This window comes from Zalophus californianus, chromosome 17 (genome assembly GCF_009762305.2).
Source record: "Zalophus californianus isolate mZalCal1 chromosome 17, mZalCal1.pri.v2, whole genome shotgun sequence".
Taxonomy (NCBI): Eukaryota; Metazoa; Chordata; class Mammalia; order Carnivora; family Otariidae; genus Zalophus; species Zalophus californianus.
The window spans coordinates 56,660,385-56,681,222 of record NC_045611.1 but is presented as its reverse complement, the minus strand read 5'-3'; the positions used below and the strand labels follow the sequence as shown (position 1 = coordinate 56,681,222).

The following is a 20,838-nucleotide window of genomic DNA, read 5'->3' as shown; positions in this document are numbered from 1 at the left end:
AAATGGATGTATTCCTAGAGATGTATCAACTACCAAAATTGAACCAGGAAGAAATAGAAAACCTGAACAGACCTATAACCACTAAGGAAATTGAAGCAGTCATCAAAAATCTCCCAACAAACAAAAGCCCAGGGCCAGATGGCTTCCCAGGGGAATTCTACCAAACATTTAAAGAAGAATTAATACCTATTCTCCTGAAACTCTTCCAAAAAATAGAAATGGAAGGAAAACTTCCAAACTCATTTTATGAGGCCACCATTACCTTGATCCCAAAACCAGACAAAGATCCCATCAAAAGGGAGAATTACAGACCAATATCCTTGATGAACATGGATGCAAAAATTCTCACCAAAATCCTAGCCAATAGGATCCAACAGTACATTAAAAGGATTATTCACCACGACCAAGTGGGATTTATCCCTGGGCTGCAAGGCTGGTTCAACATCCGCAAATCAATCCACGTGATACAATACATTAACAAAAGAAAGAACAAGAATCATATGATCCTCTCAATAGATGCACAAAAAGCATTTGACAAAGTACAGCATCCTTTCTTGATCAAAACTCTTCAGAGTATAGGGTTAGAGGGTACATACCTCAATATCATAAAAGCCATCTATGAGAAACCTACAGCGAATATCATTCTCAATGGGGAAAGGCTGAGAGCTTTTCCCCTAAGGTCAGGAACGCGGCAGGGATGTCCACTCTCACCACTGCTATTCCACATAGTATTAGAAGTCCTAGCCACAGCAATCAGAAAACAAAAAGAAATCAAAGGCATCCAAATCAGCAAAGAGGAAGTCAAACTCTCACTCTTTGCAGATGATATGATACTGTATGTGGAAAACCCAAAAGACTCCACCCCAAAACTGCTAGAACTCATACAGGAATTCAGTCAAGTAGCAGGCTATAAAATCAATGCACAGAAATCAGTGGCATTCCTATACACCAACAACAAGACAGAAGAGAGACAAATCAAGGAGTCGATCCCATTCACAGCTGCACCCAAAACCATAAGACACCTAGGAATAAATTTAACCAAAGAGGCAAAGGATCTGTACTCAGAAAACTATAAAATACTCGGGAAAGAAATTGAAGAAGACACAAAGAAATGGAAAAACGTTCCATGCTCATGGATTGGGAGAACCAACATTGTGAAGATGTCAATGCTACCTAGAGCAGTCTACACATTCAATGCAATCCCCATCAAAATACCATCCACTTTTTTCAAAGAAATGGAACAAAGAATCCTAAAATCTGTATGGAACCAGAAGAGACCCCGAATAGCCAGAGGAATATTGAAAAAGAAAAGCAAAGCTGGCGGCATCACAATTCCGGACTTCCAGCTCTATTACAAAGCTGTCATCATCAAGACAGTATGGTACTGGCACAAAAACAGACACATAGATCAATGGAACAGAATCGAGAGCCCAGAAATGGACCCTCAACTCTATGGTCAACTAATCTTTGACAAAGCAGGAAAGAATGTCCAATGGAAAAAAGACAGTCTCTTCAACAAACGGTGCTGGGAAAATTGGACAGCCACATGCAGAAGAATGAAACTGGACCATTTCCTTACACCACACACAAAAATAGACTCCAAATGGTTGAAAGACCTAAACGTGAGACAGGAGTCCATCAAAATCCTAAAGGAGAACACAGGCAGCAACCTCCCTGACCTCAGCCGCAGCAACTTCTTCCTAGAAACATCACCAAAGGCAAGGGAAGCCAGGGCAAAAATGAACTATTGGGATTTCATCAAGATAAAAAGCTTTTGCACAGCAAAAGAAACAGTCCACAAAACCAACAGACAACCGACAGAATGGGAGAAAATATTTGCAAATGACATATCAGATAAAGGGCTAGTATCCAAATTCTATAAAGAACATATCAAACTCAACACCCGAAGAACAAATAATCCAATCAAGAAATGGGCAGAAGACATGAACACTTTTCCAAAAAAGACATCCAAATGGCCAACAGACACGTGAAAAAGTGCTCAACATTGCTCGGCATCAGGGAAATCCAAATCAAAACCTCAATGAGATACCACCTCACACCCGTCAGAATGGCTAAAATTAACAAGTCAGGAAATGACAGATGTTGGCGGGAATGCGGAGAAAGGGGAACCCTCCTACACTGTTGGTGGGAATGCAAGCTGGTGCAACCCCTCTGGAAAACAGACGGAGGTTCCTCAAACAGTTGAAAATAGAGCTACCATACGACCCAGCAATTGCACTACTGGGTATTTACCACAAAGATACAAATGTAGGGATCCGAAGGGGTATGTGCACCCCAATGTTTATAGCAGCAATGTCCACAATAGCCAAACTGTGGAAAGAGCCAAGATGTCCACCGACAGATGAATGGATAAAGAAGAGGTGGTATATATACACAATGGAATATTATGCAGCCATCAAAAGGAATGAGATCTTGCCTTTTGCAATGACGTGGATGGAACTGGAGGGTGTTATGCTGAGTGAAATAAGTCAATCAGAGAAAGACATGTATCATATGACCTCACTGATATGAGGGATTCTTAATCTCAGGAAACAAACTGAGGGTTGCTGGAGTGGTGGGGGGTGGGAGGGATGGGGTGGCTGGGTGATAGACATTGGTGAGGGTATGTGCTATGGTGAGCGCTGTGAATTGTGCAAGACTGTTGAATCACAGATCTGTACTTCTGAAACAAATAATGCAATATATGTTAAGAAAAAAAAAAAAGAAGGTAGCAGGAAGGGAAGAATGAAGGGGAGTAAGTCGCAGAGGGAGACGAACCATGAGAGACGATGGACTCTGAAAAACAAACCGAGGGTTCTAGAGGGGAGAGGGGTGGGGGGATGGGCTAGCCTGGTGATGGGTATTAAAGAGGGCACATTCTGCGTGGAGCACTGGGTGTTATGCACAATGAATCATGGAACACTACATTAAAAACTAATGATGTAATGTATGGTGATTAACATAATAAAAAAGATGAAAAAAAAAGAAGAGCAAAAATGGAGATTCTAGATGGGAAAAAATACAGAAATCAAAATAAAAGTCCCCATGGATGGAGGGGCTTGTGGCCGAGTGGAGAGCACAGAGGAGATGATGAAGGAGGAACGATAAAAAGTACTCGGTCTGAACGACGGAAGGGAATACGCTGGGGAAGGAGGTGAATCGTGGGACTGTTAACAGATCTACCTTCCACACGTTCACAGTCCCAGAAACGGACAAGAGAACAGGACCAAAAAACAATTCAAGAAGTAATACCTGAGGGACGCCTGGCTGGCTTCGTTGAAAGAACGTGCAACTCTTGATCTTGGGGCTGTGAGTTGGAGCCCAATGTTGGGTGTAGAGATTATTTAAAAATAAAATCTTAAAAAGAAGAAGGAGGAGGAGAAGGGGAGGGGGAAGGAGGAGGAGAAGAGAGAAATACTGTCTAAAATTCCTCCAAATTTGGCAATGGTCATTGGTGAAAACTCAGTGAACCCCAAACAGGATAAGCCCTAAGAAACCCGTGTCAAGGTTTTAAACATTAAGGCAGTGAAAGCAAACATACACCAATTATCATCTGATGATGTTTGCATATTCTGTCAATCTCCTAACATTTTAAGATATAAGGATAAATTAAAGTTTTACTTTAATTCCTTTATGGAAAAAAATAAAATTTACTTTAATTAAAGTTTTACTTTAATTCCCCAGAGCTCACAAAGTGCTGGGAGATGTTTGAATTCCATGCAATTGAGGCACGTTTTATTTTATCCCACTTCACTTTAGGGCACTCCACAGATACCGAGTTATTCACAAAGCGAAGGTTTGTGCCAAGCCTGCATCCAGCAACTCTATCGGTGCTGTTTATCCAACAACTTTTGCTCACTTCATGTCTCTGGGTCACATTTGGGTAATTATCCCAACATTTCAAGCTTTATCATCATTATTACATTTGTGATGGTAATCTGTGATCAGTGATCTTTGATGTTACTATCATCATTGTTTGGGGGCACCACAAACCACACCCACATAAGATGGCAAACTTAATCAATAAATGTGTGTGTTCTCACACATACCGACCATTCCCCATCTCTCTCCCTCTCCGCAGGCCTCCCTGTTCCCTGAGACACAGCGGTATTGAGATGAGGCCAGTTAATGCCGCTCCAGTGGCCTGCAAGTGTCCAAGTGAAAGGAAGAGTTGCATGTCTCTCACTCTAAATCAAGAGCTAGAAGTGACTAAGCTTAGGGAGGAAGGCATGTCGAAGGCCAACACAGGCCCAAGGCTAGGTCTGTTGTGCCAAAGAGCCCAGCTATAAATGCGAAGGAGAAGTTTGTGAAGGATATTGAAAGAGCTCATCCAGAGCAAGGCCCTGACTCCCTTCAATTCTGTGAAGGCCGAGAGAGGCGTGGAGGCTGCAGACCAGTTTGAAGCTAGCCGAGGTGGTTCAGGAGGTGGAAGGAAAGAAGCCATCTCCATGAGAGTGCAAGGTGAAGCAGCCAAAGCTGATATAGAAGCTGCCGCAAGTTACCCAGAGCTAGCTAAGGTAATCCGTGAAGGTGGCTACACTAAACACAGATTTCCAGTGTAGACAAAACAGCCTCCTACTGGCAGAGGATGCCATGTAGGACTCTCATCAGTAGAGAGAAGTCAATGCCTGGCTTCAAAGCCTCAGAGGACAGGCTGACTCCTGTTAGGGGCTAAGGCAGCTGTTGGCTTCAAGCTGGAGCCCATGCTCAGTGACCATTCTGAGAATCCTAGGGCCCTTGAGAATGACGCTAAATCTCCTCTGCCTGGGCTCCATAAATGCAACAGCAAAGCCTGGATGACAGCACATTGCTTTACAACATGGTTACTGAATATTTTGAGCCACTCTTGAGACCTACTGCTCAGAAAAAAAAAAAAAAAATCCTTTCAAAATACTACTGCTCACTGACAATGCACCTGGTCACCCAGGAGCTCTGATGGGGATGTTCAACGAGATTAATGTGTTCGGACCTGTAACACAACATCCATCCTGCAGCGCATGGATCAAGGAGTCATTTCAACTTCCAAGTCTTAGCATAACAAAATACATTTTGTAAGGCTGTAGCTGCCTTAGGCAGTGATTCCTCTGATGGATCTGGGCAAAGTCAACTGAAAACCTTCTGGAAGAGATTCAGCATTCTAGATGCCATTAAGAGCACTTGTGATTTGGGGCGCCTGGGTGGCTCAGTCGGTTAAGCACTCTTGATCTCAGCTCAGGTCTTGATGTCAGGGTGGTGAGTTCAAGCTCTGCTTTGGGCTCTATGCCTGTGGGGCCTACTTTAAAAAAAAAAAAGAACATTTGTAATTCATGGGAAGAGCTCAAAATATCCACATTAACAGGCGTTTGGAAGAAGTGGATTCCAACCCTCATGGATGACTTTGAGGGGTTCAGGACTTCAGGGGCGGAAGTCACTACAGATATGGTGGAAATAGCAAGAGAACCTGGATTAGATGTGGAGCCTGAAGAAGGGACTGACTTGCTGCAGGCTCATGATCAAACTTGAACAGAAGAGGAGCTACTTCTGAAGGAGCAAAGAGAGTGGTTTCCTGAGTTGCAATCTACTCCTGGTGAAGATGCTGTGCAGATTGTTGAAATGACAACAGAGGATTTAGAATATCACATAAACTTGATAAAGCAGTGGCAAGGTCTGAGAGCATCGACTCCAATTTTGAAAGCAGTTACAGAAAGCTATCAAACAGCATCATCTGCCACAGAGAAGTTGTGACAAGAAGAGACAATCGATGTGGCAAACTTCACCATTGTCTTATTTTAAGAAGTTGCCCCAGTCCCCAGTCCCTGTATCTTCAGCACCCACCACCCTGACCACTCAGCAGCCACCAACATGGACGAGGCAACATTACAGGATTTTTGTTCCCTTAATGCCCATGGTTCTTGGTCACACTGAGAATGAAGAGGTAGAGTAGACTAAGAGTGGTGGGCAGCCAAGCAGTTTATTGAGCAATAGTATGAAGCTCCCAGAGAGGAAGGGGACCTGAGAAGGTTGCTGTTTTGGAGTTCAAATCTAGGGGTTGTGTAAGCTCCTTCGAGAAGCTATCTTAAGCATCCTGAGAGTGGGGCCCTGTGGATTGGCCACTAAGGTGTGCCAATCAGGGTTTTGATCATGCAGCTACCTACCGGGTTGCTGTTTGCTTGTTGATAGTCTTTGGGGCTGATCTGGAGACTAACTGCATAAATGTGTGATAGTGACCAATGTTTCATGGTTAATTGTTTTGTTTCAGGATGTTTTGCAAAAGTCTCTTCTGCAGAGGCTGCTCAACGGGATGCTACCTTGGTCTTCTCTAAGCTGTCAAACAGGATGCTAGTGTGGTTTTGTCTCAACTGTCCTGGCTCCCTGTTTTCTTGTCAGGGACCCTGGCCCTGAGGGCTAAGTGTCCAGTTAACTCCTAACAGCAAGACTCTCAAGCAGCAGAAAGATTACCACTCACTGAAAGCTCAGACGATGATTAGCACTTATTAGCAATAAAGTATTTTTAAAATTAAGGTGTGTACATGGTGGGTTTTTTAGACAGAACGCTATTGCACACTTCATAGACCACCACATAATATGCATGAACAGAACTTTCAGATGCACTGGGAAACCAAAAAATTCATTTGCCTTGCTTTCCTGCAGTATCTGCTTTCTTGGTGGTCTGGAACTAACCCCCCAGTGTCTCCAAGGTGTGCCTGCAACCCTAGAGCCTGTGTGAGGGTCACATGTCCAGAAAGGAGGTCAAGAAACTGTGTAAGTTCCCGCAGGCGATAAACGGCGCCAAGGTGGAAATGAATAGATAGCAAGAAGTTTCACAACATTTCCCCTGTTCTGGAAACCCAAAGGAAACCCCAAGATAGGAACTGCAGTTTTTGGTGAATGAATGAGGCCCACGGTGCGGGAGGGCGACTTCCCTGTAGTGGAAGCCGCAAGCACCGGGTGAGTTGTTCCAGGTGAGGCCCGATTCCCGGTGTGGGCACGCTCGGGAGACAGGACTGCAATCCGGTGGGGACGCGAAGGCGCGCGCTGCGCGCTCGGACAGGGCACGCAGGCGTCCTGGAGGCCTGGCCTCTGCACCTGCTGCCCAGACAGGTGTGCAGCCTGCGCGCGCAGGGCCGGCGGGGGCGGGGGGGGGGTTCCCGGCCGAGCCTCAAGCGGACGGCACTCCGACGTGAGAGCCGCCAACCTCGGGATTGGGGACCTAACGGGGCCTCTCCTGGAAGGCCGCCAAGCTCCATTCCGGAGCAGGACCGGGGCGGAGACGGCGCCCACCTCCCAGCGCGCGTGCGCCACGGCCAGCGTCGGCGCCGGGGACGGTCCTCCAGCTCAGCTCGCCGCTCTGGCCTGACCGGCCGTCTCGAATGCTTTTCCGTCTGCCAACGTCTCTTCTGATTGGCACAGGCGTGCGGCGTGCGCGCTGACGTCACCAGGGCGCCTCGTTGCTATAAAGGCGTGGCCGGGGGGCCGCGTGCTTCTCTTTCTCAGAGCTCGGAGACCACGGTAAGGTGGGGTATGGTACGCTGCGCGTTCGTCAGGGGGTGGGTCGCGAGGTCGTGCGGACCCCCCACCCTTACTTATATGAGTACGCTGAGGAGGTGGGAGGTGGTGGGACGGGACTGCGCCGCGGCGGCGGCGCGGCCGCGGGACTGTGCAGGCGCCGGCCGCGGGCCTCACGCGCCCGGCTCGCGCTCCCGCGCAGGCGCAGGCGCACGCGCGCAGCCAACATGCCGGTGGCCCGGAGCTGGGTTTGTCGGAAGACCTACGTGACCCCTCGGAGGCCCTTCGAGAAGTCGCGCCTCGACCAGGAGCTGAAGCTGATCGGTGAGCGGCCGGGACCCGGTTTCCGCTTCCGGGGGCTGGAGGGCGGGCCCGCCCGCCTGCTGGGTGCGCAGCCGGGCCCGCCCCGCTAGCAGCGCCCTCTTCCCGCAGGCGAGTACGGGCTCCGGAACAAACGTGAGGTCTGGAGGGTCAAGTTCACCCTGGCCAAGATCCGCAAGGCTGCGCGGGAGCTGCTGACGCTGGACGAGAAGGACCCGCGGCGCCTGTTCGAAGGTGTGTGGGTGACGCCGGCTCCCCAGCACTGCCCGCGCCAACCCCGTGGTCCCGGGCCTGGAGCAAAGGCCTGGACGGGAGGGGGCCGTGGGGGGCGTGGCTTGAACACTGGGGACGCGTACGTCGTCTACGCCGCTGTGGTTAAGGTCCGGAATTTGTTCTGGAGCCGGGAGCTGGTTGGTAAAGGCCTTCCCGGAGCAGAGACTGGTAAGAGTGATCCCGTCGGAACCGTGCCGGTGTATCTCCGACTGTAAGATCGCAAACGCCGTTAATAAAGTGGCTGGGATTTCCTGAGGATTCTCCAAGTGCCTTCTTTTAGACCTTCCTGTAGGTCACTGGATCTTCCCCGCAGCCTCCTACGGGTCGCTTTACAGAGGTTAGCATCGTAGGGACGAGGGGTCACGAACTCAGTGATGGGGAGGGGCTGAGATGTTAGAGGAAACTTAGGGAACGTGACCCAACGTGACAGTAACTGACAGGTGGGAGACTCCCAGTTACCTCTGCTGTGGAAGAGGTAACTTGCGCTTTGTATGAGTTTACGTTCGAGTAAGAGTTAAACGCCGCAGGTGGTTTGGTGTTCACCCCTAAATTGGCTGCCTTGCAGCTGTCCTGGTGCTACTTTGCACCTGAGCTTCGGGAATCTTGGTGTATGGTGAAAAGTAGGAGGGACTGGGATTCCTGCCTGGCTTTTCCCTAAGTTTTCAAATACACCAGTTTGATTTCTCTCCCATTGTATGCTTAAGAGTTGCTTTTACACGTGAGCGTGGGTGGTCATTCACATTAGAGGTTGAGAGAGGCATGGAGCTTGTTTAACCAATAACGTGATCGCACAATCAAGAAAATTCAGGAATCCTCCCCCGTGGATGCTTGGGTGGGACTTTATCCCAAAATACGGGGAGCTAGCCACAGGTAGTTGAGGACAGAGGGATTTCGCTAGATCTACTCAAGTCTGTAGTTGGAGAAGCAGTCTCGTGGCAGAGTGGGCAGGGTTGAGCCTCAGGTAACCCAGGAGTATTTGTGGTTTCCTGTGTCAGAAGTGGAAGTTACAGGGGGAAGGCAGCACCACAGGTTGTAGGCTTTCTAGTAAACGAAGCCATTTATCCCCACAGGACAGGAAGGAGGAGCCTGCAAGCTTTGCCTGTGTCTGGAGGTGTTAGTCTGTGGTACAGCCTGAGGTCTAGCCTTGCCTGTTGTGAGGTCTGCAACTTTTGGCAAGAAGCTTCTCTCATTCTTGTCTGTTAAAAAGACTTTTAAACCAGTTGCAGCCAACATGTGACTGGGGGTTCATAGAGGTATGGGGGGCTCTATCCTAATGGCAGCCATAAAGAAACTGGTATTACATCCGTTTTTCAGAACAGCGACTAAAGTACCTCAGCGTTTGCCTTGTGCCATGATGACAAGGAAGGGCCTCTGCCTTTGAGGATTGTGCACATTGTTTTACATTTGTAAAACGTTCTGATTGTTCTCGCTTTGGCCAGATGGAGCCCGGGTAACTTTTCAGTTGTTGGACATATTCCTGTTGAAGGTACAAAGTTTTATTCAGTGTGCGCTGAAAATTACTTTAGTTATTATACATACATAAGGCTTTTTTTGGTGTTGATGGAATGGTTGGGCCTTCCTATTAACAATGTGTAGATGGTTCGATAGTAAATGTGAAATACGTTTGTTTTTTAATGATAGTGGTTTTATTTTACCTAGAAGTCTCTAAATTGGAGATTTTAAACTTCGGATTCTTGAAGTTTCTGTTCTCTAGCATAAGGACAAAAAGACATAATAAAGTGTCTTAGCTGGTGGATAATAATGCCAAACTCGTCTTTTGTTTTTTAAGAAATTTATTTATTTATTTGACAGAGCACAAGTAGGGAGAGGGAGAAGCACTCTCCCACTGAGCAGAGCCTAATGGAGGGCTCAAACCCAGGACCCTGGGATCACGACCTGAGCGGAAGCACTTAACTGAGCCAGCCAGGCGCCCCGCCCCAAACTCGTTTTTATTTGCCTGTTGGGTAGCTTTCGTATTAATATTTGAATATCCTTGTTTTTTAAGCAACATATAATTCACAGACCACGTTATAGTTCCAGATGTACAGCATAGCAGTTTGATATTTCTATATACTGTGAAACGATCACAGTAAGTCTAGTTAACCCTTGTCATAAAGCCTTTAAAAAAGATACACTCCAGGACACCTAGGTGGCTCGGTCAGTTAAGCATTTGCCTTTGGCTCAGGTCATGATCCCACGGTCCTGGGATTGCACCCTGCCTGCATTGGGAAGCCTGTTTCTCCCTCTGCCTGCCGTTCTCCCTGCTTTTGTGCGTGCGCGCGCTGTCAAAGTTTCTTTTTAAAAAAAAGATACACTCTTAGCAACGTTGCAATATACAATAAATATAACTGGAAGTTTGTACATTTGACCACCCATTTCTCGCTGCCGGCAACCACCGTAATGTATCTATTCTCTGTATCTATGAACTTGTGTTTTTTGGTGATGGTGGTGGTTTTGTTGAGATTCCACATATAAGTGAGACTATGGGATTTGACTCTGAGTTAGTCCACTTAGCATAATGCACTCAAGGTCCATCCACGTTGTTGCAGGTGGCGAGATTCCATTCTTTCTATGGCTGAGCTGAGTAATACCCCACTGTGTGTGTATATACTACCTCTCTTGCCCATTCAACCGTCAGTAGACGCTTAACGTTTCCGTGTCTTGGCCACTGGAAATAATGCAGTGAACATGGGGGAGCTTCTCTCTTCCAGTTAGCACTTGAATTTTCTTTGGATAAATACCCAGAAGTGGGATTGCTGCATCATCACTTTTGAGGAACCTCTATACTGTTTTCCATAGTGACTGTGCCACTTTGCATTTCCACCAACGATGCACAGGGGTTTCCTTTCTCCACATCCTCACCAGCACTATTTGTCTGTTGGGTTTTAGATCTAGCCAATCTGACACGTGTGAGGTGAACTCACTGTGATTTTGATTCGCATTTCCCTGATCAGTGTTGATGAGCACCTGTTCATGTACCTGTTGGCCATCTGTGTCTTAAGGAAAACATCTATTCGGATTCTCTGCCCATTTTTAAATTACATTGGAATTTTTTGCTATTGAGTTGGAGTCGCTTGTGTATTTTTGGTGTTAACCTCATGTCAGAAACATGATTTGCAAGCATTTTTTTCCTTTTCAAGATTGATTTGGGATCTTTTGTGGTTCCGTACAAATTTTAGGGTTGATTCTTCTACTTATATGAAAAACACCTTTGGTGGGGCACCTGGGTGGCTCAGTTGGTTAAGCCTCTCTCTGCCTTTAGCTCAGGTCATGATCCCAGAGTCCCAGGATAGAGCCCCACTTGTGCTCACACCACGCTCGCGCTCTCAAATGTTTAAAAAAAGAAAACACCTTTGGAATTCTGATAGGGATTACATTGAGTTTGTCTATTGCGTGAGGTAATGGGGGTATTTTAACTATTTTTCCAAATATCGTTTCATTTTGTGTCTTCAGTCTTTTTCTCATCAGTATCTTACGGTTTTTAGTGTCCAGGTTTTTTATCTTCGGTTAAATCTATTTCTAGGTATTTTATATTTGTTGATGTTTTGTAAATAGGAAGATAGCATGTCTTCTGTTCATTCATCGGTGCAAAAAACAAAGCCATGTTACGACTTGGGGTATTGGGAAAGGTAGAGTGTATTTCTCCATTTTGATCCTATCTCTTTCCCATCAACTGTGCTAGGAAAACTGTCACTTTTTCACAGTCATGGAGCTTTCCCAGGGAGCAAGGGGTCATGATGCCAAGAACATTGGAAGTGCCCAGTAATAACAGAGCTTGCTTGAATTGTTTTGCTATAATTAAAGATAACATAACAAGTGAAATATCCTCTTTAAGGGGGTGGGGATAGTTGGGTTTTACCCCAGTGACAGTGTGATTAGCTGTGAGCCTTTGTGGTAATCACAGTGAGTATGAGCCTTTGGGCCAGGGTTTACCCCCAGGATCACAAGGGCAGTCCAGCATGGAGTGGTCTGGAGCTGTGGGCACGGTGCAAGACCTCCTGTGCCTGGGGCTGCTGCGGAAAAAGTCAGAAGCTGACATCTGCTGAGTTCTCTTTTGCCATGCATTGTTAGCACATCCACACCATAATTTTTTTAGTGAAAACCACAGAATGATAAAGTGAATGACGATATTCAACTTAAACATGTGCGCAGCCTGTGACTTTTCTCAGGTCTAGAAGCTAGGTACTGCCAGTCCAGTGTTACCACTAAGGAAGGTGGTTTAGCCTCAGATTTGACTAGTAGGGCTTCCCCAACTCCAGCAGGTTAGCTCTTGAAGCTCTGTGCTTCATTGTGGGAGTTAAGCAACAGTTGCACAGAGTCTTGCAGGGAAACATTAAGTCCTTTTCTGGGGATTGTCTCATTACTCTCCTGACACCTTCAAGGAAAGTTCTCCTTCTTCCAGATGAGAACAGAGGTGTGTGTGGTCACTTGCCCTCTTTGGTAAGAGTGTGGCCATAGTGGGCGCCTGGGTGGCTCAGTTGGTTGGGCGACTGCCTTCGGCTCGGGTCATGATCCTGGAGTCCCAGGATCGGGCCCCGCATCGGGCTCCCTGCTCGGCAGGGAGTCTGCTTCTCCCTCTGACCCTCTTCCCTCTCGTGCTCTCTATCTCTCATTCTCTCTCTCTCAAATAAATAAATAAAATCTTTAAAAAAAAAAAAAAAAAAAAAGAGTGTGGCCATAGTGACCTGCCTTAGGGTTGTGGGGGGATTGCAGGAGTCACAGTGGCCATACATTGATTTCATAATAACGGAGCTCCTTAAGAGGTGGGGGATTCGAACCGAAGAAGTCTGAAGTGAGCCAGACACCTCAGTCTGTACTTCCTTCTCTCTTACCAGGTAATGCACTGTTGCGGCGACTAGTGCGCATTGGAGTGCTGGATGAGGGCAAGATGAAGCTGGATTACATCCTGGGCCTGAAGATCGAGGATTTCTTGGAGAGGCGCCTGCAGACCCAGGTCTTCAAGCTGGGCTTGGCCAAGTCGATCCACCACGCCCGTGTGCTGATCCGCCAGCGCCATATCAGGTAACGCCTCTAATGGGCTCCCTGAGTCTGTCTTCTGTCCCATCCCCCATGTTAAGTTTGCTGTCCTTACCTCCTATGCAGCCCTTGGAGGTGACAGGTGTGAACACACCTTGAGGGTACAGATTGACCCCTGAAAACAGCTCATGGGGTGCTGGGGACAGCCTCATTCCCCACCCTGTAGCCCAGCGCAAGCGTCACTGCGGCCTGAGCCGTACACCTTGCGAAGGCTTCTTCAGGCATACAGGCAACCAGACAGGTAACCACTCGGTGTGCCCAGTTGAGAGAAGTTGTTGGGCCTCAGCTGATGTGGGTGGGTTTGTGGATTCAGCTGTCTGTGTTTTCGCACACTGTCATTGTTAACTTGGCGAGTGGACTACAGCCCGTGGTCTGATACTCAAGTGCTGGGAGAACAGGAGTCCGGCTGGCTTGGGGGGCAGATGGGTCTTTCATCTGGGTGCTCGATTTGCCCTTTTTCAGATTTTGTAGAACGGAGTCTCAGCTGCCTCAAGGACAGGGAGGCTGCTCCTTAGTAAAACCCCGTGTCTGGCACTTTGAGACTCAGACCCTGGAATTACTGGCTGCCACCAGCTCGCCCTCCTTACTTTGTGGTCTGGTGTGAGTTGAGTGATGCTCTAGAGCTCTCCAGAACACATGGGTGTTGGAGGGTCAGGAACTCCTTTCTGGTTGGTATCGCTGCAGCACCAACCCTATCAAGTCCAAGCAGAGAGCAGCAGTGTCTCCTCCCACTGGGACCTGTTCTCCTGCCCCCTCCCCTGCCCTCCCCCGCCCTCACCTGCCCTCCCCTGCCGTCCCCTCTCCAGGGTCCGAAAGCAGGTGGTGAACATCCCGTCCTTCATTGTCCGTCTGGATTCCCAGAAGCACATTGACTTCTCCCTGCGTTCCCCGTATGGGGGCGGCCGCCCAGGCCGTGTGAAGAGGAAGAATGCCAAGAAAGGCCAGGGCGGGGCTGGAGCTGGCGATGACGAAGAGGAGGATTGAGCCCACCCTTCCATCCCCTCAGGGCGTGAACTGTCTAGTTTCCCAGTCAGATAATAAAACAGTCAACCCTTTGGAACTGGTGTTTATTGGTGTGTGTGTCTCCCTCCCTGCTCTGAACGTACATACAGCTTCTGGTGGGAAGAGGCACAGGCCGGATCCTTGACCAGGTTCTGTCCAGCTAGTTCACACCTCTGGTCCTTGCCTGCTTAGAGGGGCCTGACGAGCCTACCAGCTGGTGTCCTTGCTGCTTGGGGCAGGGGTGCAATCGTGAGCAGCACAAACATACACCAGTTATTTCAGCGGGGACACCGGTGTTAGGGGAAGTTCTCAAGCCAGCTGTTGGCATGGGGGTGGAGAGATTCCTTTCCAGGCAGAGGAAGTAGCAAATGGAGGGTCAGCCCAGTGTCCCTAGCCCTTTGAACCTTGACCCTGGCAAAAAGAAGTCAGGGTTAAGGTTGGCAGGAGCTGAATGCTGAACCTTGGGTTGCAGGTGCTGGGGAGCACTGAACAGGAAGGGCAAGCTGGTTTAAAGCTTACTGGTGTGATTGGAAAGGGGCAGCTGAGGCACCCTGCTCCCCTCCCCCTGCATCTGGAGTTTCTGAACACAAAGGAGGGAGAGCAGCTTCCCTTTTCTCTGCCTTGTTGAGAGCTGCACCTGGCAGAGGAAGGGGCTTGGTCTCAATGAAACCGGAAGCCCTGGCATTGAGCAACCCCTCGGGCTGCAGCATTGCTCATGAGTGATCTTTTGAGGCCTTGGGCTCTGAGGTCAGTTGAAAGTGCCCAGCTTCAGTGTGATGGCAGTGGGTACTGCAAAGCCTCCAGAAGGTCCCCAGTTCTTGCAGCTTAGTGCTGGGTTCCCCCTGACACCACAAGGTTGCCACTAGGTAATTAAAGGTCTTGGCGTTTCTCAGGGACCCTCCTAGGCACAGTGAGATCAGCTGTGCCACGATGGGAATTCAGGAAGCAATCAACTTCCACAAGGTCCCAGGAGTTGCTGGTGGTCTGTGTCCTGCCTCCAGGCTCCTTAGGTAGCACGCACTGTGGGCAGCTATTGTGCCTTCCAGGATCCCTGCAGGGAGCCTTGCAGACCCCTGGAGTGGCCGTCTGGGTCCTTCCTGGGCTAGCGGAGGGCCAGAGAAGCATACGCATTGGGCTCATCCGGGGGCTCCCCTGGTTGGGAGGAAGGGGGTGCACCTGTCTCCCGTGTGAGGGTCAAGTAGTTCAGCTGGGCATAGGTCACATCTTGAGGGTCGTCAGATACCGCAGCCTGGAACTGGGGGAAAGGGAAGGCACGTGGCTGGGGAGGGGAGGGTGCACTCCCTGGGGGTCCAAGGGCCTTGCTAGACAGGGGTGGCCTTGAGCCAGCTCCTGCCCCCCCTCAGTGTACCTGGGGAGGAGGGGTGTGAATTGGAAATGCCTGTGGTGTAGACGCGGAGTGGGCACGTGGGTAGTTGGCCATGGGAATGGTGCTGGGCGAGGTCAAGGCTGGAGGCAGGAATTGGGGTGGGCCATCAACGTGGGGGGACAGGCAGACCCAGGGCCCCCTGCAAGGGGGCTCGGCTGGGCCAGCTCGTTGGCCAGGGTGAACTGCGTGGGCCTGCCACAGCTTGTTGGGGAAAGAGCAGGAAGGAGAAGGTTGAGTGAGGCTGCAGGAGCACTTTGTGTGGGGTTGAGGCGGCGCCTTCTCTGGGCCTCCACAGGCCCAGGCCGTGGTTCAGCCCTAACCTCCAGCTCCGCCCACTCGAGTGTCCCAGCAGCTGGAGACCAGAAGAGGCCCAGGGGAGTGGGCTTCCGGAAGGGAGAGGCCTGCTGCTGGGCGCAGAGTCCACTGGGTTGACCACGTGAGCGGGGAGGCAAGGATGTCAGGAGCACAGGGAGCTCACCTGGCTGTCCAGCTGTCTGTCTTCCTCAGGCGGTGTGTCTTCCATGACAGCATCTGGTGGGGACAAAACAAGGCGGCCCCCTCTCTTGCCAAGATCCCCTGAGATCTCACATGGCAGGAGCCCAGAGAGGGTCAGTGATGTTACAAAGCCACACGGAGTCAGACGCTATGCTATCCCCCGGCTGCACCGCCCACCCGCATCTCTGGGCCCGCCTCCTCCCTCCCCCAGGGCGGCCCCACGCTCCCCCTTACACAGGGACTCCTCCTGGGCAGTGGCGGCCGGACCGGGCCTGGGGAGGAGACGGGGGAGTTAGCGGCAGTGAGGGGCCCCTGGCTGGCAGGAGTCGGGGTCTTGGGGTGGTCTTACCTCCCGTGCAGGCCCCTGTCCTCAGACACCTTCGCTGACACTGCTGTAGGAAGTTGGAAATCTGCCTCAGGCTCCCCCCGCACCATCCCCGAACCCTCCAGGGCCTGCCTTAAGCTGAGGCTCTGTATGATCCCCACCCATCCCCACGTACAAGTCAAGAGAAAGCAGTTCTGAACAATGAAAAACAAAGCTTGTATGTGTTTTCAAACATTTCATAAGTTCGAAAAGCCAAAAGGATAAAATATTTACATGTATGTTCACATGTACCCTTCTTTCTAGGGTTTCTCACTGGGAGATGCTGGAGTCTTTTTACACGGCCTTTCCCACCTCTCTGGCTTCCCTCTCTGGCTGGTGTTCTGAGCCCACCCTCGGTCGGCCCAGGGGGCAGCCACCACCCCCTGGGGCCCGTCACCCCCTCCCCTTCTCACCTGGCTTCCTGCCTTTGCCCCGACGCCGGTGTCGGACCAGGAGGAGGCCGAGGAGGCCGAGCAGCAGGACGAAGGCCACCGAGACCCCGATGAGGACGTACAGGTACCAGTGGGGACCTGGGGCAGGAGCCACACCATGAAGGAGCCAGTGATGCCATTTAACTGAGCACCTGCTGTGTGCCAGGCACCTGCTGGGCTCTGTGCATTCACCTCTGACCCTGTCAGTGATCACGCAGCAGGGGATTGCCGCCCATCCCGCCCACTCCACAGACAGGAAACTGAGGCACAGAGAGGTCATTCACGTGTCTCAGGTCGCCCAGCGTGGGGGCGGCAGGGCTGGGGCTGGAACCAGGGCTGTGGGTTCCCTTGTAGGATTTGAGGTTTTTTTCTTGCTGCCCCCTTACCCTCCAGGCAGAATACCTGAGTGGAGACCTGTCCACCAAACCCAAGCCCAGACCCGTCTCCCCGACTGCACAGGCCTGACCCCCCACAGGGGCGTGTGTGGGCCTGGAGTGTGTATATGGGTGAGGGCAGGAGGGAGGGCTCTGCCTCTCCAGAGATCCAAGAAGGGCCATGCTGAGGCTTTCACCGAAACCTCACAGCGGCCCTGAGGGAGGTGGTGGGAGGCCTGTTGTGCAGACAGTGAGCCTGGGTCACCGAGAGGGACATGACTTGTCCAAGAGCCCACAGCTGGGAAGTAGCAGAGCTGGGGTCTGATCGTGGGGGTGTGACTTCCAAGGCTTGTTCTTGCCCTGACTCCCCAGATGCTCTCAGGCTGGGCCCCCTTACCTTCTGTGAAGGTGAACTCAGACGCCTCCTGGTTGTGCCTACTCCCCCGCCCCGCACAGGGATGGGGCCACCTTCTTGCAGGTGAGGGGCAGGGGCTATGTGCTCCCAACTTCAGGGTGCTCCTCCCCCCACTGGGCGCCACCCTCTCCCTCTGCCATGACCACACCACCTGCCACCTGGCCCAGGCTCAGAGCCCCCAGGGCCCCGTGGTTACCCCAGACACAAGCCATGCCACAGAAGATGACCTTCTGTGAGCCCCCTCACTCCGATCCCCTGAGAACAGGTCCCTGAGCTGACCATGAGGACAAAAATGGGCCAGGGCTGGGCTCCTCACCTGAGACCAGGAGCTCCAGGGGGTCACTGGGCTGTGACAACAGGTAGGGAGAGTTGCTGTGTGAGCTGTAGCACCTGTAGGTCCCCTCGTGGTCTGAGGTCACAGGACTCAGGGTGAACTTGACCTGGTAAGGTATCGCTGTGTCCTGCAGATGAAGGACCTGGGGAGGAGCCAGGGACCCCTCCTTGGACAGGTGGAAGCTATCAAACCAGACCTCAGAGCGACACTGCAGAGTCACGTTCTCTCCCCAGGACACTGAAGGCCCTGGCTGGGCTGAGAGGGTCGGTTTCTCATACATTCCTGGGGGAGAGCAAGGTCGTGACGTGTAGAGAGCCACCCCTCCCCACACGCCCTTGACCCTGAGCTGGGGACCACCATCCTCTCTCCAGAGACTCTCTGTGGGACCCCCTCTCAGCACCTCTTGTCTCTCTGAGTGGGCGTCCTTTATCTCCATGGCCCTCACTGTCCCTCGCTCAGTCCCTGTCTCTAGACCACGTCTCCCTATCAGCCTGTGCTCCTGACCCTTTCCCTGGACCCCATCACCCAGGGGCAACCGTGTCCCCAGGCCCTGAGTCGGGACGTGGGGCCGGGGGCTCCTCACCTGTGATCAGGACGTCCAGAGGGGCACTGGGTGCCGACCACGTGGAGGAGAGCTTGTGTCCACAGTAGCATCTGTACTGGCCCCCGTGGGAGCGGCTCACAGGGCCCAGGGTGAAGTTGGGGCTGGGTTGCCCATCTAGACGCTGGGGAGCTCTGAGCTCCTCATCCTTGGTCAGAGCGAATCTGTCAAAGCCAGTCTCTGAGCGACACAGGAGGGTCAGGCTGTCTCCAGACTGCACCAGGGAGCCCGGCTGGGCCGAGAGGGACGGCTCCCTGTAGACACCTGGACAGAAGGGGACAGTGGCCCTGAGGGGACTCACACCCAACTTTGGCCCAGGGCCTGCAGTGAGGCTCGTATGTGTCCCTCCCAAGGCCTCCCACCTGTGGGTCTGGCCCCAGGACGACCTTGTCACCCACCCCCCATCAGCCCCAGGGCTCCACTGGGCATATGGCTTAGGTCAGTCATCTGGGCCCAGGAGGTAGTTGGGGTGAAGCAGGGGCCCCCTCACCTGTGACCTGAAGGTGCAGAGGGTTACTGGGCTGTGACCACAAATATGGGTACGATTCGGGAGAAATGTAGCATCTGTAGGTCCCCCCATGGGAGGTGTTCACAGGGCCCACAAGGAAGACTGCCTGGTACCGCTTACGACGGAACGTCAATTCCAGGTATTGGGGCACATCAGCTCCCCCCTCCTTCAGCAGATGGAATGACCCCCGTGGCCACGGTGAGCTACAGGAGAGGGACACATTCCCTCCCGAGGCCACCACAAGGGTTGGGTTGGCTGAGAAGGAGGGTGCATCATACACTCTTGAGAGAGAAGGAAGGAGCTGTGTTACAGGGGCCATCAACCCATGTACCCCATGTACTGTGGACTGTGAGCAAGGGGTCCCCCTGAGGCCACACTCCATTCTCTTCTGCCTGGAGGAGGGCCCCCAGGGGGAGGGGACCAGCTCCTGCCCTCACCTGTCACCACCAGGGTCAGGAGGTCACTCCCCTGTGACCAGCTCTTCCTTCTCTGATATGCACACTGGTATTTCCCTGAATTGTGTGAGCTTATGGATGCAAAGGAGAAACTGGCCCTGTTGCTGGAATCCTGTGAGGTCTTCACGGGCCAGGATCCATAGACACTCTCTTTATACAGATAGTAGACATCAGCCTGCAGAGACGCCTGACACCAGATGGTCACAGGGCTCCCCTTGGTGACCATGGGGCCAGGATCAGCCCAGATGGAGGGTTTGGGGAGGGTCACTGGAAAGGAATCAGATGGAGTTGCAAGGGTGCCCTTCTCTCCTCAGTTTCCCACCTGTCGCCCCAAGGCCCTTCCCACACCGGTCACCATCAGCCCTGACCCTCTGCACCCTCCAGCTGCCCAGGGGGTTGTTGGGCAGAAACAGGAGGTCTGGGCAGGACTTACCTGTCCCTGCCTGGTCCCACAGGCCCTGACACAGCCCTGGAAGAGAGTTCCTGTGAGTGCGTCCCCCACCCACACGTAGCTGCTCCAGCCCTGGTTTGGGCCCCTGGGTACTGGGGTCACATCTGGGGCTGAGCACACTCCTTCCCCCAGAAGTTCTGCCCCCACTGATCCTCCACAGTCCTGAGATCTCCCAGGGACCAGGACCTGGGGGCTGGGGGGGAGGGCAACCTCATCCCTCCTCGTTTCCAGAAAGCTCACCAAGGTAGAGAAGGGCAGTGGGGGTCAGGGTCCCAGCGCTGCCTCCCATGGTCCTCAGCCGTGCAGACAGCTTATAAAGTCCTCAGAGTGTGATGGACGGACAGATGCACAGGGTGTGACCCAGCCCAGGCCCCGTGTTGCTGGTCACGTGTCCCGGATGGATGGCCTCACAGGAAGGGGGAGAGCCCCCCCAGGGCCTCGCTCTGCTCTCCCTGAAGGGTGGCATGAGAGCAGCAGGTCCTGGGACTGTTCAAAGCAGATGTGAGTCTCCCCAGACCACACTCACTCCGCCTCCTCCCCACCAAGCCCAAGTCCAGAGGACAGCACTGGTCCCCGCACGTGAAGCTTGGGGAGGTAGGGCAGGGTCTGGGAGCCAGCCCACTTTCAATTCCACTTCTGCCCCTTACTCACACAGAGGCTGTGTGACCTGGGCTGTGACACTTCCCTTTCCTGAGCTTCTGTAAATGCAAATTTTCGTCCTTCCTTCCACCACACTGACAATCAGCCAGTGATTAGTGAGCAGTGACCACATCCAGTCATGGCACCAGGCGCTGGAGATTCATTGGTGAGGGGGCAGACTCGTTCCTTCCCTGGATGCATGGGGCTGTGATTAGTGATAACAGACAATATAAATATTTAGGTGGGAAACAATTCTATTATAGTCT

General features: G+C 51.8%; 2 protein-coding genes across 6 annotated transcripts; one reads left to right on the top strand and one right to left on the bottom strand.

Annotated features, from left to right (window-relative positions):
• The first annotated feature begins 7,376 nt into the window (after positions 1–7,376).
• On the top strand, positions 7,377–14,176 carry RPS9 (ribosomal protein S9). The gene is made up of 5 exons (XM_027618504.2): positions 7,377–7,488; positions 7,688–7,809; positions 7,918–8,040; positions 12,915–13,101; positions 13,923–14,176. The coding sequence occupies exons 2-5, from the start codon at positions 7,713–7,715 to the stop codon at positions 14,098–14,100; spliced, it is 585 nt and encodes a 194-aa protein (XP_027474305.1). The 5' UTR covers positions 7,377–7,488; positions 7,688–7,712; the 3' UTR covers positions 14,101–14,176.
• A 151-nt stretch (positions 14,177–14,327) lies between these two features.
• LOC113935904 (leukocyte immunoglobulin-like receptor subfamily B member 3) lies at positions 14,328–20,561 on the bottom strand. Of its 5 annotated transcripts, XM_035725047.1 has the most exons (10): positions 20,174–20,561; positions 19,916–19,951; positions 19,465–19,749; positions 18,502–18,783; positions 17,901–18,200; positions 16,778–16,894; positions 16,350–16,392; positions 16,235–16,272; positions 15,984–16,036; positions 14,328–15,373 (listed from the first exon to the last, which is right to left on the bottom strand). In XM_035725047.1, the coding sequence occupies exons 1-10, from the start codon at positions 20,220–20,222 to the stop codon at positions 15,221–15,223; spliced, it is 1,356 nt and encodes a 451-aa protein (XP_035580940.1). In that variant the 5' UTR covers positions 20,223–20,561; the 3' UTR covers positions 14,328–15,220. The 5 variants fall into 5 exon arrangements, with proteins under 5 accessions (XP_035580940.1, XP_035580939.1, XP_035580943.1 ...); XM_035725046.1 differs by lacking the exons at positions 19,465–19,749; positions 19,916–19,951; positions 20,174–20,561 and adding an exon at positions 19,010–19,453; XM_035725049.1 differs by lacking the exons at positions 14,328–15,373; positions 19,465–19,749; positions 19,916–19,951; positions 20,174–20,561 and adding exons at positions 15,543–15,585; positions 19,010–19,453.
• Positions 20,562–20,838: the final 277 nt, after the last annotated feature.

Bases quoted from the DNA above. Each gene is read 5' to 3' on its own strand.
- RPS9 (XM_027618504.2), top strand. From the start codon at position 7,713: ATGCCGGTGGCCCGGAGCTGGGTTTGTCGGAAGACCTACGTGACCCCT. The intron at 7,810-7,917 runs GTGAGCGGCCGG...CTCTTCCCGCAG, and splicing joins CCAGGAGCTGAAGCTGATCG to GCGAGTACGGGCTCCGGAAC. The intron at 13,102-13,922 runs GTAACGCCTCTA...TCCCCTCTCCAG, and splicing joins ATCCGCCAGCGCCATATCAG to GGTCCGAAAGCAGGTGGTGA.
- LOC113935904 (XM_035725046.1), bottom strand. From the start codon at position 19,409: ATGGAGTGTGGCCTCAGGGGGACCCCTTGCTCACAGTCCACAGTACAT. The intron at 18,201-18,501 runs GTGAGGAGCCCC...GCTCTCCCCCAG, and splicing joins TCTGGACGTCCTGATCACAG to GAATGTATGAGAAACCGACC. The intron at 16,895-17,900 runs GTGAGGAGCCCA...CTCCTGCCCCAG, and splicing joins CCTGGAGCTCCTGGTCTCAG to GTCCCCACTGGTACCTGTAC.